We start from the raw sequence: 17836 nt of genomic DNA on the forward strand, positions 1-17836 counted from the left end.
TTTGGTACTTCAAATATCCTATGACCATTGTCCATTTCAGTCGAGTGATGACCTTGCGGGAACACACTGGGAGAGTGGTCAAAGTTCATCTACAGAAAGGGGCAGACGGCAAAATCATCAGCTCCAGGTAGCATCTTCTGCACTTGTGAAATTGCCATGTGCACAGTTTTTAAAAATAAATCAGGGCAGGATGGACCTCGATTGTAAAGAACCGGCCTCAGTGGCATTGTGGTTAGGCCATCAGTCAACAGGCTGGTAGGTACTGGGTTCGGATCCCAGTCGAGGCATGGGATTTTTAATCCAGATACCGACTCCAAACCCTGCAAGGCTCAGTGGGTAGGTGTAAACTGACCAGTGATCCATAACTGGTTCAACAAAGGCCATGGTTTGTGCTATCCTGCCTGTGGGAAACGCAAATAAAAGATCCCTTGCTGCTAATCGGAAAGAGTAGCCCATGAAGTGGCGACAGCGGGTTTCCTCTCAAAATCTGTGTGGTCCTTAACCATAAGTCTGACACCATATAACCGTAAAAAAAATGTGTTGAGTGCGTCGTTAAATAAAACATTTCCTTCCTTCCTTTCGATTGTAAAGCGCTCGCCTGATTTGCGGTCGATCTAGGATTGATCCCCATTTGCACAATTTCTCCTTACCAGCCAGTGAACCACGACTGGTATATCAAAAGCTGTGGTATGTGTTATCCTGTCTGGGATGATGCATATAAAAGATCCCTTGCTGCTAATAGAAAAATGTAGCAGGTTTCCTCCCTTAGACTATATATGTCAAAATTACCAAATATTGGAAATCCAACAGCCGATGATTAATAAGTCAATTTTTTCTAGTAGTGTCGGTGGTTATGGTTTAAAAATCAATGGTGAGCAATAAATTGCTCTCCTAAAATTTCAGTAAGTTTGAGTAAAATAAATGAGTAATACATGTATCAGTATGGTATGAGGCTAATAGTTTTTTACACCCATGCTAGCATCAAACCACAAGGAATGTAAATCAGTGATATTTGTATTGCTGATAGTTCATCTCTAATAGTTTTTTACACCCATGCTAGCATCAAACCACAAGGACTGTGGTGGCGTAGTGGTTAAGCCATCGGACTACAGGCTGGTAGGTACAGGTTCGCAGCCCGGTACCGGCTCCAACCCAGAGCGAGTTCTTAAGGGCTCAATGGGTAGGTGTAAGGCCACTACACCCTCTTCTCTCTCACTAACTACTAACCAACTAACAATTAACCTACTGTCCTGGACAGACAGCCCAGATAGCTGAGGTGTGTGCCCAGGACAGCGTGCTTGAACCTTAATTGGATATAAGCACGAAAATAAGTTGAGATGGAATGTAAACCAGTGATATTTGCATTGCTGATAGTACATCTCTAATAGTTTTTTACACCCATGCTAGCATCAAACCACAAGGAATGTAAATCAGTGATATTTGCATTGCTGATAGTATATCTCTAATAGTTTTTTACACCCACGCTAGCATCAAACCACAAGGACTGTAAATCAGTGATATTTGTATTGCTGATAGTACATCTCTAATAGTTCGCCAGAATTTCACATCAAAACATTATTTTAAAATAATATATGTAAAGAATGGATTGATATTATTTTTGTATGCATCCTCAACTGCTTGTTGTTTGTGAATTACAACAGTCCAGTTCTGGGAGCTGAGGTTTACAGAGTTGCATTGTATTAGATTGTTTCTTCACAACAATGTTGTGATATTTACTGTTTGTGAATTGCTAGTACTGGAGTTGATATCTGGTTTTGGGACCCGAGGTTTACAGAGTTGCATTGTTATTAGAATTATGTATTAGGATTTCACAGCAATTGTGTGATGTTTACTGTTTGTGATTTACTAGTACTGGAGGCGATATCCGGTTCTGGGACCCGCGGTTTACGGAGTCTGTCCGCGTGTTGCCAGTTCTACAAGGTCTCACTGCCATGGACATCCACCCCCGGGCCGACGTCATTGCATGGTGAGTAGCAACTGCAGTTGTCGTAACACCATTACTGTCACAGATATAGCATGCTGTATGGATGGGCAGTTTTATTATTATACTGACATATACTCTTCAAAAGAAATTTACAATTGCCAAAATTGTACGGTATATGATAATAGTGAATTAATTGGGAAAACATTACAACCGGTAGTTCAGTATTACAGTTGGTTATATGACCACTAAAGATCTTGAAGGACGATTGGGGTAAGAAGTGAAATTTGAAAATTGACTTTTTTTTAATCAGTAAATCGCAAATTCAAACAATAAAAATTACTAAAAACAAAACAATAACAACTGTATGATCAACAGAATGAAAAAGATTGATAGAAATAATGTTCCACAGTGATTAATTGACCTTCCTGGAAATTGTCAAAATTGAGAATGACACCCCACACATGTGTATGTTCCAACTGCATGATGCATGTGCAAATTATGGAATGTGTTTCGGTATGTTGATAAACAGACCTGAACAGACCTGAACATTCTTTAGTAGGATGTCTGTGGTCAAAATGTATGTTCAGTCTAATAGTTGATATTAACATTAATATTTCAGATTCCCCTACTGTTTTTTGAAGAATATATTATCATTCAGAGGGTAAATAATATGTAGTACTATACACCCAAGCTGTATTGATACACTCGGTAATTCATGTATTTCATGTTCGTTGTCAATCGGAAGCCTTAATTCCTTAGATTCAATTGGTTCAAGAAAGGGCCTGACATTATTAAATAAGAACAATATACCAATATGTTTTAAACAGTAAACTTCAACTTGAATAATGTATTTTTTTTATTAGTCCCCAACTGGTCCAGCTGGAGGGGGCTATAGGTTTCATCTCCATCCTTCTGTCTGTGTCCATCAGTCCGTCCGTCCATCCGTCCGTTACGAAAATGAAAAATGAAAAGCATTATTTAGTCATAATACTTACATTGGTTTATGTATTTGCACTCGTCATCCCAGTTTCATGTGTTATTTTGTTACAGATATTTGTTCCAAAATGGTATGCATATTGATGGCAAAGTTTTCAGCTCTTAGTAGTTTAAGAATAACATTATATATCTGCTTTAAATTGATAAGAAAATTAGCACACTAACTGCAATGAATAATAAATCTCAAAAGCACCAGATTGAAAAATAGAGGGTTTTTTTTTTTTTTTTTTTGTAAAATATATAATTTACCACATATTTGTATTTTAACATTACAGTTGTAGTTACAGGGCCATAGCTGGGGTGGGGGTGGGGTGGGGGGGGCACCTCAGTAATTAATAGTCTAAAACTCCTTAAAGGGTTAAGAAGAGAATTTTTTTTAAGTTTCTATAATTCTCTCTCTCCCCCCCCCCCCCCCCCCCCCCCCCCCCCTGCTAGCTTTGGCCCTGGATACTGTTTGTCACGTAGAATAATCAAGTTTTCTTCAAGTTTCTATAACGGCACTGGATACTGTTTGTCATGTAGAATCCACAAGTTTTCTTCAAGTTTCTATAATTGTCCCCCACCAGCTAAGGCCCTGGATACTGTTTGTCATGTAGAATCCACAAGTTTTCTTCAAGTTCTTATAATGGCGCTGGATACTGTTTGTCATGTAGAATCCACAAGTTTTCTTCAAGTGTCTATAATTCTCCCCCACCAGCTACGGCCCTGGATACTGTTTTTCATGTAGAATCCACAAGTTTTCTTCAAGTTTTCATAATGGTGCTGGATACTGTTTGTCATGTAGAATCCACAAGTTTTCTAAAAATTTCTATAATTCTCCAACCCCCCCCCCCCCCCACCACAAGCTACGGCCCTAGATACTGTTTGTCATGTAGAATCCACAAGTGTTCTAAAAATTTCTATAATTCCCTTCTCTCCCTCCCTCCCCCCCCCCCCCCCCCACTAGCTATAGCCCTGGATACATGTAGAATCCACAAGTTTTCTAAAAGTTTCTATAATTCCCTTCTCTCCCTCCCTCCCCCCCCCCCCCCCCCCACGAGCTACGGCCCTGGATACTGTTTGACATGTAGAATCCACAAGTTTTCTTCTTTATTTTGTTTCAGTGGATCGGTCAGTCAGTCCATTAGTGTTTTCAACCAATCAGGTGACAATTTGAGTACCATGAAATATTACGAGGGATTTCTAGGACAGAGGATAGGCACTATCAGCTGTCTAGCGTTTCATCCATATAGTGTAAGTATGGAATAGTCGGCCTGCAGTAAATTATAATATATCTTCAGCTTTTAAAAATGTATTACCATAGACGGATCTAGCTCAGTCAGTAGAGTGCTCGCCTGAGGTGCTTGGGTCATAGGATCAAACCACCTCAGTGGATCCATTCTCAGATTAGATTTTTTTCATGTGACAACCCAAAAAAAAGAAGTTTTGTTTAACAACACCACTGGAGCACATTGATTAATTAATCATCGGCTATTGGATGTCAAACATTTGGTCATTCTAACAAGTAGTCATTAGAGGAGATCGATCCACGCCGGTGGGCCCATTGGGCTATTTCTCATTCCAGCCAGTGCACTACGACTGGTATGTACTAACCTGTCTGTGAGATCAAACGAGCGTTTTACCACTGGGCTACGTAGCCGCAACCTGTGACAACCAGTGCACCATTACTGATATATCAATGGCTATGAGAAAGTGCAAACCACCTCATTCTCTATTCCTCTCCCCCCCCCCCCATCCCAACCAGTGCACCATGACTGGTATATCAAATGCTGTGGTATGTGCTGTCCTGTCTGTGCATATAAAAGATGCCTTGTTGCTAATGGACAAACGTAGCAGGTTTCCTCTAAGACATTGAGTCAAAAATTACAAAATGTTTGAAATGTAAACAGCCAATGATTAATAAATCAGTATTCTCTAGTGGTGGTGTTAAAGAAAACAAACTTTAACTTTTAACCATATCTTCAAAATTAAGAGCTACACAATTTTAACAACATGATGACTGATGGAAAGCAGTAAGGCAACACGTAGTATTTGAGACCACGTTTAATTTACTAATTGAAGAGTTATGCATATTTATAAAATTCAAACATAACGCAAGACTGAATGTCAGTACTGTGGAATTAACCGACAGTAACACGTGTAAACTTTCTGATACTGCACATGAGGCGTTAGCACAGAGTAATTCTGCACAAAAATACATTTCCTAATTTGTAACTGTTGAGACGTGTTATTTGTTTTTCAGGTAAAGCTCGCTGTAGGAAGCACAGACTCATTTGTGTCAGTCTACGCAACTTCTTCCAAGAAAAGTTGACAAAATCTGTAAACTAGGAGAGACTTATCATAACCAGTGTCATGAACAGAGAGTAAATGATAACCAGTTTCACCAGCAGAGACTAAATCATAACCATTGGCACAAGCACCAGCGATATTAGCAGAGACAAAATCATAACTATTGACATTAGCAGAGACTTAAATCATAACCATTGGCACAAGCACCAGCGATATTAGCACATACTAAATTATAATCATTGACATTAGCAGAGACTTAAATCATAACCATTGGCACAAGCACCAGCGATATTAGCACATACTAAATTATAATCATTGACATTAGCAGAGACTTAAATCATAACCATTGGCACAAGCACCAGCGATATTAGCACATACTAAATTATAATCATTGACATTAGCAGAGACTTAAATCATAACCATTGGCACAAGCACCAGCGATATGGCCTCAGATTACAGTTATCTTCCCATTTGGTTGTCCAAAATCCGGAAGTTTCACCGCGCAAGTAGTCTGCTGTTTGACTGTGATTATTTCATGGCAGACAGCTATGAAGTGGCAACTGTTTGACTGAAGTGACAGGGGATAGCATGTAGTTTGTAAACATGTGTAACTTGTTGACATTGAAGACTTGTTTGTGGTAATTCCGGCCCATGCAAAAGTAGTGCTTTTTGTGTAAAATGGGTGTACTCCGGCCTGGTTTAGAGGGTGTGTCTGTTTAAACCAATATGCTGGGAGAAAGAGCTGGACAACAGGGGTTGTCCTTTTCAGGGTATGTGTCCCCCATGCAGGCAAAGGTACATACAAAACTTCACGGGCCTGCTGATATTAATAAAAATGTTATAGCCACTAAGGCTATATAGAAACATATAGCGAAATTAATTGTGGTCTGAGGCCATATTAGCAGACAAAATCGTAACCATTGATATTAGTAGAAACTAAATTATAATCATCAACATTAGCACATTATAACCATTTATATTGGCAGAGACTAAATCATAACCATTGACATTAGCAGACACTTAAATCATAACCATTGGCATAAGCACCAGTGATATTAGCAGACAAACTCATAACCATTGACATTAGTAGACAAAATCATAGCCATTGACATTAGTAGAAACTAAATTATAATCATCAACATTAGTACATATCAAGTTATAACCATTGACATTAGCAAAGACTTAAATCATAACCATTGACATTAACAGACTAAATTATAACCATCGACATTAACAGAGACTAAATCATGACCATTCACACAATCAAAGACTAATTATAACCAGACCAAATTATAATCAGTGATGCTAGTGTTGACCAAATTGGAACCAATAAAACTAATGAAAATAAAGACTGAAACTTAATGGTACAAGTTCAGTCTAAATAACAACCAATGACACTTGCAGGGACAAAAGTAGTAACCAGTGACGCTAGTAGAGACTTAAGATTGAAATCAGTGACACTAGTACAAACTAATATAGTGACCAATGATGCCAGTGGTACTAGTTGAAACTGAATCTACTAGTTGAAACTGAATCATGACCAGTAATATTACTAGGACAGGCTACAGCAGAAGCAGCCACTCTAACCCAGACTAAATCTGAATCATGCACAAATGCACCAATGTGAATCTTCATCAGTCCTGTCTGAAATCAATGCAATCATAATGTGATGTACATTTATAATTTTAAACCAAGTATGTACATAACTTGATTGCGTTTTTTTTGTTTCCTTTATAGATTTATGCATCAAATGTGCTGTCTTATTCTTATGTTTATATCAAATATGTAGAATGTTGCATGTGTGTGTGCAGGAATGTATGCAGGGGGGTCTAGACTGTGATGAGTGAAGTTTCTAGGATGAGGGGAGTAGGGTCGTGCTCCCCCAAAAATCTATATGTAAAAAAGAAAAAGAAGGAATTTTGTTTGAGCAGGGAAGTTTCGATTCTTGGAACACTGCTATACATGTGCCTGATTGTGAGTGTTTTTCAAGGAATTTTATATTATTTAGTTCTTAGAAAAACCATTGGATGTCGTAAAGATCATGGCCTAATTCACTAAACTCTCGCAACTTTGTGGTCCCTGCTTTGTTGTCTAGCAGAGCCTAAGAGACCTTTGTGAATTAGGCCCCAGGTAACTTAAAGCAAATAGTTGAACAGTGCCAGGTAGATGTGGAATAAATTTATATTGTGAAATGTTTTTTTACTGTAATATGTAGGGCAACTCTAATTTTATTTGGTGGTTTACTGTCTTGTGTACAGGTTTCTGTTTCGCCATATCGTTGTTGATTAATGTTATTGCTAACAGTGAGTTTAGTTTGGTTATATATATACTAATGTATAAATTTTGCAGTTAGCTCTTTGTTAAGTTTTCATATTTTTCTCCATTTAATTAGTTTTAGTTTCCTAATTTAAAAAAATAAAAAGAGTCAACACCAAATTATGAATTTTATTTTTAAATTTTAAAAAGAGAAAAAAGAGAGAAGAATTTAACACCATACAAGTATATGGTAGTGGGATATTTAATTCTGTAGATACTGCCCTCGTTGTTTAAACAAATTTGCATTTAAAACAACAAATAAGATCTGAGTTGCCATACAAACTTTTAAAAATAAACAGCCAGTGTTTCTGCTAGAATATTTTGGGTATGGCACTATGGAATTGAATGCAACCACAGTCAACTGGTGGTATGGGGGGGGGGGGGGGGGGGGGGGGGGGCTCCCTCAAAAAAAAATGTGTTAAATTTAGGGTTAGGGTTAAGAAACTCATACAGTAATGACAAGAGTAATTAATTTTGTCAAAACATTAACTTAAAAAAAAAAATCTGCAAAACACTTTGGGTATGGCGCCATACCCGTTTTACCCTCTGGTAGAAACCCTGACAGCGAACGTCAGTTGATGGTGAATTTAGGACTAAATGTTTAAAATTCAGTTAATATACGGTTAATACAAGTTCTTTTCATGTATATTTTTAAGAACAATAAAATCAAGTCTTCCTCCTGTTGGAGATGTCTCAGTCTGAAATGTTAAGAGGGACAAGTCTCTTCACCCTACAAGTTATACCTAGCTTGACCTGTGAAAGGTCACAATGAAATGCACCAGAATCATCGGACTCTTATGCAGATGATTGTTTTAACATGTAGTTATGTTGATTATCTCAAAGACAAAACCTCCACATTTAGTCAGTATTTTCTGTTAATACATTCCTATGTACACTTCTCACATTTTAATTTTGTTTTATTAATATGTAACATTAAATTTTGTATTGAATGTTGCTCACAGATCTGGTGCAAGTAAACATTCATGTATTAGTTTTAAAAAAACACACACCAAAAAACCCATCATAAGAATGTATGTACCAGTATTTAGATACTGAGAAAATTACATTTTGAAACTAGAAATCTGTACGGTAGTGTAGGTACGCATGCGACACGAGTGATTTTTTTCGAAACAATTGATTTCAAAACCTGCATCTTAACCGCACGCGTACGGCGCAACAGATTGATGTAGTCGACATGAGCGACAAACATATATTAACTAATCAAACAACTTTTACATGGCGGTTTCAACTGTTGATAACAATTTTGAAAAGAAGTCTGTCGTTATGGTCGCATCTGGTTAGGATATAAATATTATTGCGTCGCTTGCATCACTCACATCGCATGTGTCGGGTTAGGATACAGCTTTATTCATTTCAACTTATTTTTGTGCTTTTATCCAATTAAGATTAAAGCACACTGTCCTGGTCACACACCTCAACTATCTGAGCTGTCGGTCCAGGACTTTGGGTTAGTTGTTAGTGGTTATTGAGAGAGAAAAGGGTGTAGTGGTCTTACACCTACCCATTAAGTCATTAAAACTTGCTCTGGGTGGGAGCCAGTACCAGGCTGTGAACCCAGTACCTACCAGCCTCATGTCTGATGGCTTAACCATGATACCACAGAGGCCGGTGTTGGTATAAAGAGCTCCATCTGGCAGCAACTAGAGGGAATTTCCCCTTATCACCTCAGTGGGTAGAGCACTGGACCTTCACACTGAGAGTCTGGTTCAAATCCCCTCAGTGGAGGTTGATTTATCTGTTACGTCTGTATGATATCAATGAGAATACATTGTTGGCACAAAGTGATCTCTTACGCAGGTTTTAGCTCACTATGACAGCACACAAATTCAGTACAAAATTGAAAATGGCTATAGTATTTCAACTGACTTGCTGAACAAAAACAGATTTCAGTCAGTTACCGTGTTCATAAAATAGTCTTTCTTTTATAATGCCATTATTTCACTTAGACATTACGGTATGCATAGTAATGTGGTTTCATTAGGTATACTTGACAGTGTTAACAGATTAAACCAAATAATTTGTTACATTTCAAGTAAACCAAGCCTCATCTTTGAAGATAAAATTAAATTTCATCAAAAAACATTTATTTAGAAATCAATTTTATGCAATTGTTTTGCAATAATATCAGAAGAATTGTGTGCTTGTGTACGTGTGCGTGCATGCGTGTGTGCGTACTAGTTTCTGTGTAAATGCTCAATAAATATTTTAGTAAACTTTGGTCACAAAATACTGAAGTATCGCTCAGACAACAGCAACAAAGCATTTGTTTCTTTACATTTTCAAATTTCCTTTTATAGATATTAATTGATTTAGCCTTGTATAAATGAAGCGTTTAAATACTTGGTAAGCTGTGTTCATTACTGAGTTTGGCTCACATTCAGTTATCTATTTAGTGCCGATTAAGAAATAACAACATTTGATTCATGTGGTGAATTTATTTATGTATACTATTACAGGATTGCAATATGTTGTTGAATTTCTTACAATAACAATTTCAGGTAAAACATTTGCAATATGTGATGTGTATAATATGTATATGACATGGAGTCTGTCTATTATCATAGCTGTTTTGATGTCACTTGCGAATTGTTGGTTTTGCTTTCTACATGTCTTTCAATCAAATATTGATTAGTGTGATTATTTGAGGTTTTTTAATTTAATTTGCAATTACCATATGAAATCGTAATCATTTTATTTGTGTGATTAATTGTATGCTTGTCTGAATGCATAATAAGAGAGAAGTGTGAAATGTAAAGGATGAATTTTATGTTTTCTTTTCAACTTTACCTCAACTCTAACCAAATTTCCCCCTATTTTAATAGACTGGTAGGAAATGTTTTGACATTTGGATACTGTTCATGTGATATTCCAGTTCTATAAAAGAAAAACAAATTGCATCTTGAACCTTACTAAAATGTATTGAATTAAATTCTTGTGAACAGTTCACAAATATTTTGCTAAAATAGAATATAAATTAATGAATGTTATTTTCAAGTGTTAAAAATGTGTATTGAAAGTTCAAGTCTCTCTCTTTTTTGTGTGGGGGGGGGGGGGGGGTTTGAGGGGACACACCACAAACATTTTTGCTTTACTAGGTCATCACAAATATATTATTACTATCATTGATGATGAGTTGAATGGTGAAGCGCAATATTTTTCTTTTGGTAAGGGACTACATTATACGTAACAGGGCGATGCTCCACGTTTGCTGACATTTGAAGTCTCTTGGCATCAGCTAACCTGGTGTACGTGGACTATGCAGTGCTGGCCAAGTAGTCATTCCCTTTCTGGTCATAAATCCTGTCTGATTACATGCAGTGTATCACGACTGGTATATCAAAGGCTGTGGTATGTGCTGCCCTGTCTGTGGTATGGTGCATATAAAAGACCCCTTGCTACTAATGAAACTATATATCAAATTTACCAAATGTTCAACATGCAATAGCCGACTGGACCACTTGGCTATTTTTGTTTCAGTCAGTGCACCACGACTGGTATATCAAATGCTGTGGTATGTGCTATCCTGTCTGGGATGGTGCATATAAAAGATCCCTTGCTACTAATGAAAAAATTTAGCGGGTTTCCTCTCTGAGACTATATGTGAAAATTACCAAATATTCAACATGCAATAGCCGACGATTAATAAATCGATGTGCTCTAGTGGTGTCGTTAAACAACAAAAAAATTAAAAAAAATTCTGGTCATACCTTTGAGACAGTCGCTCATTATTGCACTTATGGAATGGGTGAAACTGACCAACAAAATTACCAAATGTTTTACATCCAATAGCCGATGATTAAAAAATCAATGTGCTCTAGTGTTGTTGTTAAACAAAACAAACTATGTGACCAAATAAAGCCTACCTCAAAAGAGAGCTATTAACTTAGCAAAACGTTACTGGCATTTCAGACTTTGATTAGCTGATAGCTTGAATATGCAAGCAATTTTGGTAAGTGTTGTGTTGAAATAATTAACTTGCACATTAATATCACATGATTTTAAAACTGTGTCACTGTGATGTTGGTGTGACAGTCATATGCAATCTAGCTTCGGCAATTGTTATTATGCTATTAGCTGAGCAAAAAGGATCGAGTAATCTTTTGTTCAGCTGATCGTTCTCGTGTGAGTCCCATTTCAAGTAAAGATGAGTTCACTTTTAATGAACTGGGTATTATTTTTATTTGGGATAATTGAAAAGCGTTTATTGAATTAGTGTTCCAGTAGATGCTATTTTTAATTAGTCTAGACAGGTAGAGTGCTATTTTTATTAATAAGTTTGCTTTATATTATATATAATGCAAACAATGTCATTACTGTATATTAGCAACTTATGCATGAATATTGAATCTATTTACCAATTTATGATATGTACTAGTATGAATGTGTTTGTAAGAATGAATGTGTTTTAGATGTAATTCCAAATCACATAACAAATTGGTATAGTTTGCTAGCCTTATTTCAGGCATTTTTAAATACTTTTTTTGTGTGATTTGAAATTAACACTTCGTATATTTTAAATTTTACACAATTATTTTTGATCCTTTGTTAAAATGGTAGACTTTGCATGTTTGTCATAACACATAAGATTAACTACCATTATGATAATGATTATTATTCAAAAGTGTTCAGTTGTAAACACATTATTTGATTATAGGGTTAGTGAGTTCAGCAAACACAAAATGATAAAATAATTATTAAATTAAATAATTATATTATAATATATATGTATGTATGTATGTATGTATGTATGTATAAAGATTAAAAAGGCTTAATAATTACTTTAAAATAATTATTTCCATGGCATAGATCTCACAGCCATCTCAAGTAACGCCTGTATTAATCACAATGTATACCTCCCTCCCCCACCCTTTTCCACTGACTTCTCCTCCCCCACCTCCCAATTGCTCTGTAAATCTTGACATATTTATAAAATGCACTGAATGGTTAGGCACAACTTTATTAGTTCTTTAAAGTCCTTTCTTTTTGTAATCTTTATATAAAGGCATTCTGTTAAGAACAATTGAATTGGTTCCTTGTGTGGTCACTACAGGTATGCACTATTTTGTGTTGTACATGTTTATGTATAAGTTTAAACATATCAAATTCAGTTATGATATTGAGTCTCACCAACTGTGCCTCCACAGAACATGCTAGGTAAACAAACATGTAAGTACTGTAAACTGGGTTGGGGGGGGACTGTTCTTGTAGGCTACATTTTGCATTGTTCACACATAATCTCAGGTCGCAAAATTTGTATGCTTACACTATTTTTATTGCAAATACCAACAGTTGTTCATAAAAGTTAGAACGTCACGAATATATTTGTGAGAAAAACACATTGCAATATTAATTCAGTTTACTGCATTGCAAAAGTCATCCCGGTGCATTTAACAAAGTTACTGTGTTTTCATTTATTAAGCATAGTCTGTTTCAAAAAAAGAAAGACAAAAAAAAAGAAGCAAAATATAGTTGGTGGTGCAGGTTACAGAATTATCATACTTATTAAAGAATTAATTAGAATTATGATTCTATTGTAAAGGTACTTGGTCCTCTTAAATTTTATTGTTGTTTTCAGGGCACAGTATTTGATGTGAACAGTTAGTCTATTCATGTTGCTTACAGAAATTTAAATTCATGCAAACCACTAATTGGTTACACAGTGAACTGTTCAATTCAAACCAATTTGTTTTATTTATAAGATAAATATAGCTTCTTCTTTTTTAAAATTACAAAGTTATAGAAATACTCCAAACATTATGTAAAGTGTAAATAACACGATTTAAGATGAACAAATAGCTGAAGTAATAAACAGAATAACAAAAATATACCACAGCCTATGATATACCAATTGTAGTGCACTGGTTGGGACTGGATAAAAAAACAATCCGAGAATGGTTCCATCAAGGTGATTAGATCCTACTATGCGAGCGCTGTACCGATGGAGGTAGATCCCATCTTGTGTATAAAAATTAGTAGTCTAAGCTATAAACAATAAGTTTCAACCTGTAATACTATACAGTGATTTTAGAAGACCATGTACCTTTAATCTTGGCAATTATGATCATTTGTCAACAATTACGTAATGTTCTTGGAGAGAGGGAGGTGACATGGTATTTACAAAATATTACTGGGGAGAACATATTTGTAACAAATCTACCAGTAGTATTTGTTACCAAATAAAGGGGAAATACAAAAATAAATCCAATATTCCAAGGAGGGTAGCCTCAGCATTGCATGGAGCTATAAAAAGTGCCAGATTTTGCATTATGTAATTGTTGAACAGAACTTATATTTACAAAAAAAAAACGAAGAAAAAACAAAAGAGGTGCACTTACATGTTGAATATTTTAAGTGAGATCATAGCAACAATTTTAGTCCTTTCTTGTTACTGTACGTACCCCAGTAAATATCTGGCCCATTGGGCTATTTCTCCAACCAGTGCACCACGACTGATACATCAAACGCCGTGGCCGTGGATGGTGCATATAAAAGATCCCTTGTTGCTAATTGAAAAGAGTAACTCATGAAGTGGCGACAGCAGGTTTCCTTCCTCAATATCTATGTGGTCCTTAACCATATGTCCGACGCCATATAACCGTAAATAAAATGTGTTGAGTGCGTTGTTAAATAAATCATTTCCTTCCAATAAATATCCTTGTGTCTGTATAAAACATTCCTTGCATGTTCTTTTGAATATGCAGCATTACAATGGATGTTTATTTGGTTTAGTGGCTGAAGTCTTGAACAGTTGTGTGTCATAGGTTTAAAAAAATAATAATAATAATACCGTAGCATACATGTAAACAGTAAAATAATGAATGTTAAAAATATACCAATATACTGCGTGATGAATTTTAATTTGTTTTGACTGGTGATCACAAACTTGCCCTGTTACCAACAGCTTTAATTTTTTCATATACTTCCATCTATTCTAGTTGTTTAACTTAACGATTAACTTTCATATATACTACCGACAAAAAATAAGGGAATGGGTGAAATGATCGTGAATGTTTTATTTTGATTAACGTCTGGAAAACCAATTTGGGGCGTGTATATCAATATCTGGTGTGCCCACCATTTTGGGCGATGCTTGCTCGACACATTGATGGCATACTGTTGATTAATGTACGTATGGTTGCCTGCCATTCATTCTGTTCTATAGGGGACAAATCGGGGGACTTAGCGGGCCAGTCGATTGTCGGTATGCCTTGTCGTAGGTAATCGGTGACTATCCGAGCGCGATGTGGTCTGGCATTGTAGTCTTGAAATTCTAAATTTCTGCCAATATTTCTCGCCACTGGAACGACAGGACGCAAAATTTGGTCCAGATATCTATGGCCAGTCAAATTTCCATTAACAATAATCAAATCTGTTCGCCTGTCATGTGTGATCCCTCCCCTTATCATGACACTACCACCCCCATACCGATCATGGTCTAGAATTGTAGCCCGGGCATATCTCTCGCCGCTACATTGCCAACATCGTTTTCTGCCATCTGTGAATCTGAGGTAGAACCTCGATTCGTCTGTAAACATGGTGTAACGCCATTGTCGCACAGTCCGTCCCTGGTGTTGCCTAGCCCACCATAATCGTTGCCGCCTATGGTGAGCTGTTAGGGTCACGCCATTCAGAGGACGCCTCGCTTTCAGGCGGGCTTTGTAGAGTCTGTTCTTGACAGTAGATGTTGAAATTCGTCTTCCTGTTATTGTACGGAATTCACTGTTGATAGCAGCAGCTGATTTGAATCTATTGCTTAGAGCAATTAATGTTATGGTACGATTTTGTCGAGGTGTCGTCTTTTTAGGCTTGCCACCTCCAGGTCTCGTTGCAACCCCGCCAGTTTGACGGTACTTATCTCACAATCTAGAAATAACACTTTTTGATTTACCAAACATTCGGGCAACTTGGCATATTGACGTACCGACAATTCACCATTTCGTCTCTTCATTAAGGTATTGTCTTGGGACCATTTTCACGCATGTGATTACCTCACTTGCATCGGTGATTGTGAGTTCCACGATAAGCACATACACATGATCTTCTGTGTGCACGTGCATCACATGATGTTCATGCATGATGTGAAATTTCATTTTGAGCAGATGAAGTGTTCAGATGCAACGCCACTGTATTGTAACAGTGCATGTCAACGCTAGTTACATTCACATCAGTCGTTCCCTTATTTTTTGTCGGTAGTATAATAATTTGTATATCAGCCTGATGTAGGTATCTTTACTTGTGAAAACGACATTAATATGGCTGAACATAGTCAGCCTTTCTTGGCAATATCCGAGTTTCATATTTTAATAGCTCATCAGTTTAACAGCAAAACAATGCAAGAACAGTCAATCATGTATTTAATTGTATTCATGGAAAAGAGAATAATAAATAATTACTATTTATTAAACATAATGGATTTGTATAAAGGGATATTTACCGGATTAGAGCTCTTTGTTGTTTTGTTTTTGTTCTATTTTGTAGTAAAATAGGTTTTTTCCTGGGTTTTCTTTATCTTTGTTAAAATGTTAATGTATGGAATGCATTTCAGTTGTTTGGAAGAGAAATTGGTGCACATGAAAGAAAGAAGATATATTTGAATTATGTGTAAATAGTTTTTTTGTCTTCTGATTTATGATTGTTGACATGTACATATCTGGCTTGGAAATGATAAAAACTGGAATGTTATTAAAACATTTGACAAATTAATAGTTTGTTTTAACTCCATAAATCCAGAGTAGCATCAATGGTTGACTTTCTAAATGGCTAAACATGACCTCGGTGATGTCATGGTTAAGCCATTAGAAATAAGACTGGTAGGTACAGGACTCGTTGCCTGGTACCGGCTCCCACCCAGAGCTACTTTACAACTCAATGGGTAGGTGTAACACCACTACACCCTCGGGCCTCCCAGCCACATATTAAAATATAGGAATTTGCATACCAAAATATAGATCTATAGGAATTTTGAGGTCAAATATAGGAGTTTTATAGGCAAGATACTATCTACTACCTCAACAAATATATACCAAGGCTTACCAGCAGTCCATGCCAATATCCAGGATACTTTTGAAAGTTGGTGCATCTTGTATCAGTAATACATCCTCCTCACCTCATCAGGTGAGCAGCATCTTGATTGGCACTTGACACACATCTCCCACATTCAAAGCACCTGAATTCACTGCGAATATAACTCGGTAACATGTTTTATTCATCAGCATTTTGAGTCAAATATAGGAAATGAATCTCAATATAGGAGTTTTATAGGATCCTAAAAAAAAATATGTCTGGGACTCCTGCACCCTCATCTTGCTCACTAACCTGGACGGACAGACGACCCAGGTGTGTGCCCAGGAGAGTGCTTGAACCTTAATTAGATACTAGCACAGAAATAATAATGTATACAATTAAATGGTCCTGAGGCCATTCAACAATTATATAATGCAAAATTTTGCATTATTTTCATGTTTTTACATTCCTCCCCTCCAATAAAAAGTTAATACTAAAAGATCTATGATCAATACCAATACTCCTTTCATGGATTTACTTAACATTAAGAATCTGTAAATTCCTTTAAATAATGTATGATTAAGTAACAAAAATTAAGTTTCAAACGAGATGTGTCGTAATTTGTACATGATGTAATAAAAAGTCCCCATAAAAAAAAAGCCCCGGGAGGACCACAAAACGTACAATACAACAAATTTATCATATGGTTTTAAAATGTCTATCATTATAAGACTGAATAGGTACAGGGTACATTTTGTTTTCAAAATCTTGATTAGCAATATTTCTAGTTGGAAATTATAAGCAACTCTGTGTAGCGATCTCCGATACTTGCATAGCTAATCAAAACACTGAACAAAATGTTCCCTGAGCTATGTAATAAAATAAAATGACATGATTTCCTCTTACAAGAACTCCCCCACATTTGGAAAGATTTATCATTCTTTTTTTGTTGGATCAATGCAAAGAATTTTACTATTTTCAGTACCAATTCTAATGTCCGTTTTATTCATTTTGAAACATAGGAAAAATATTCTCATCCCGAGAAGATATTTTCAAAATGTATATTGTCCATCCGACTGGGAGAATAATAAATATGCAAAGAATATTCAAACAAACGAGATTTATTACAAAAACAACACTTCTCTTTTCATTAGACTGCCCAAAGTTCCGTCCTTGTAAGATATTTTCATGACTAAAATTACATACTATATTGTATTATTTGCTTAGTATATTCAATGAATTTCTAGATTTGGTTTCCCAATAATT

At 36.2% G+C, this 17836-nt stretch overlaps 1 protein-coding gene across 3 annotated transcripts in view; it reads left to right on the forward strand.

Moving 5' to 3' along the window:
* LOC121380055 (regulatory-associated protein of mTOR-like) overlaps positions 1 to 5791 on the forward strand; it is a 47094-nt gene extending 41303 nt beyond the window's left edge. For all 3 annotated transcript variants that reach the window (XM_041508789.1, XM_041508790.1, XM_041508791.1), the window contains 4 exons: positions 41 to 127; positions 1871 to 1987; positions 4045 to 4174; positions 5184 to 5791. In XM_041508789.1, the coding sequence (XP_041364723.1) occupies positions 41 to 127; positions 1871 to 1987; positions 4045 to 4174; positions 5184 to 5252 (403 nt within the window). In that variant the 3' untranslated portion in view covers positions 5253 to 5791. The remainder of the gene's footprint in view (positions 1 to 40; positions 128 to 1870; positions 1988 to 4044; positions 4175 to 5183) is intronic.
* The last annotated feature ends 12045 nt before the right edge of the window (positions 5792 to 17836 follow it).

Source organism: Gigantopelta aegis, chromosome 8 (assembly GCF_016097555.1).
Source record: "Gigantopelta aegis isolate Gae_Host chromosome 8, Gae_host_genome, whole genome shotgun sequence".
NCBI lineage: Eukaryota > Metazoa > Mollusca > Gastropoda > Neomphalida > Peltospiridae > Gigantopelta > Gigantopelta aegis.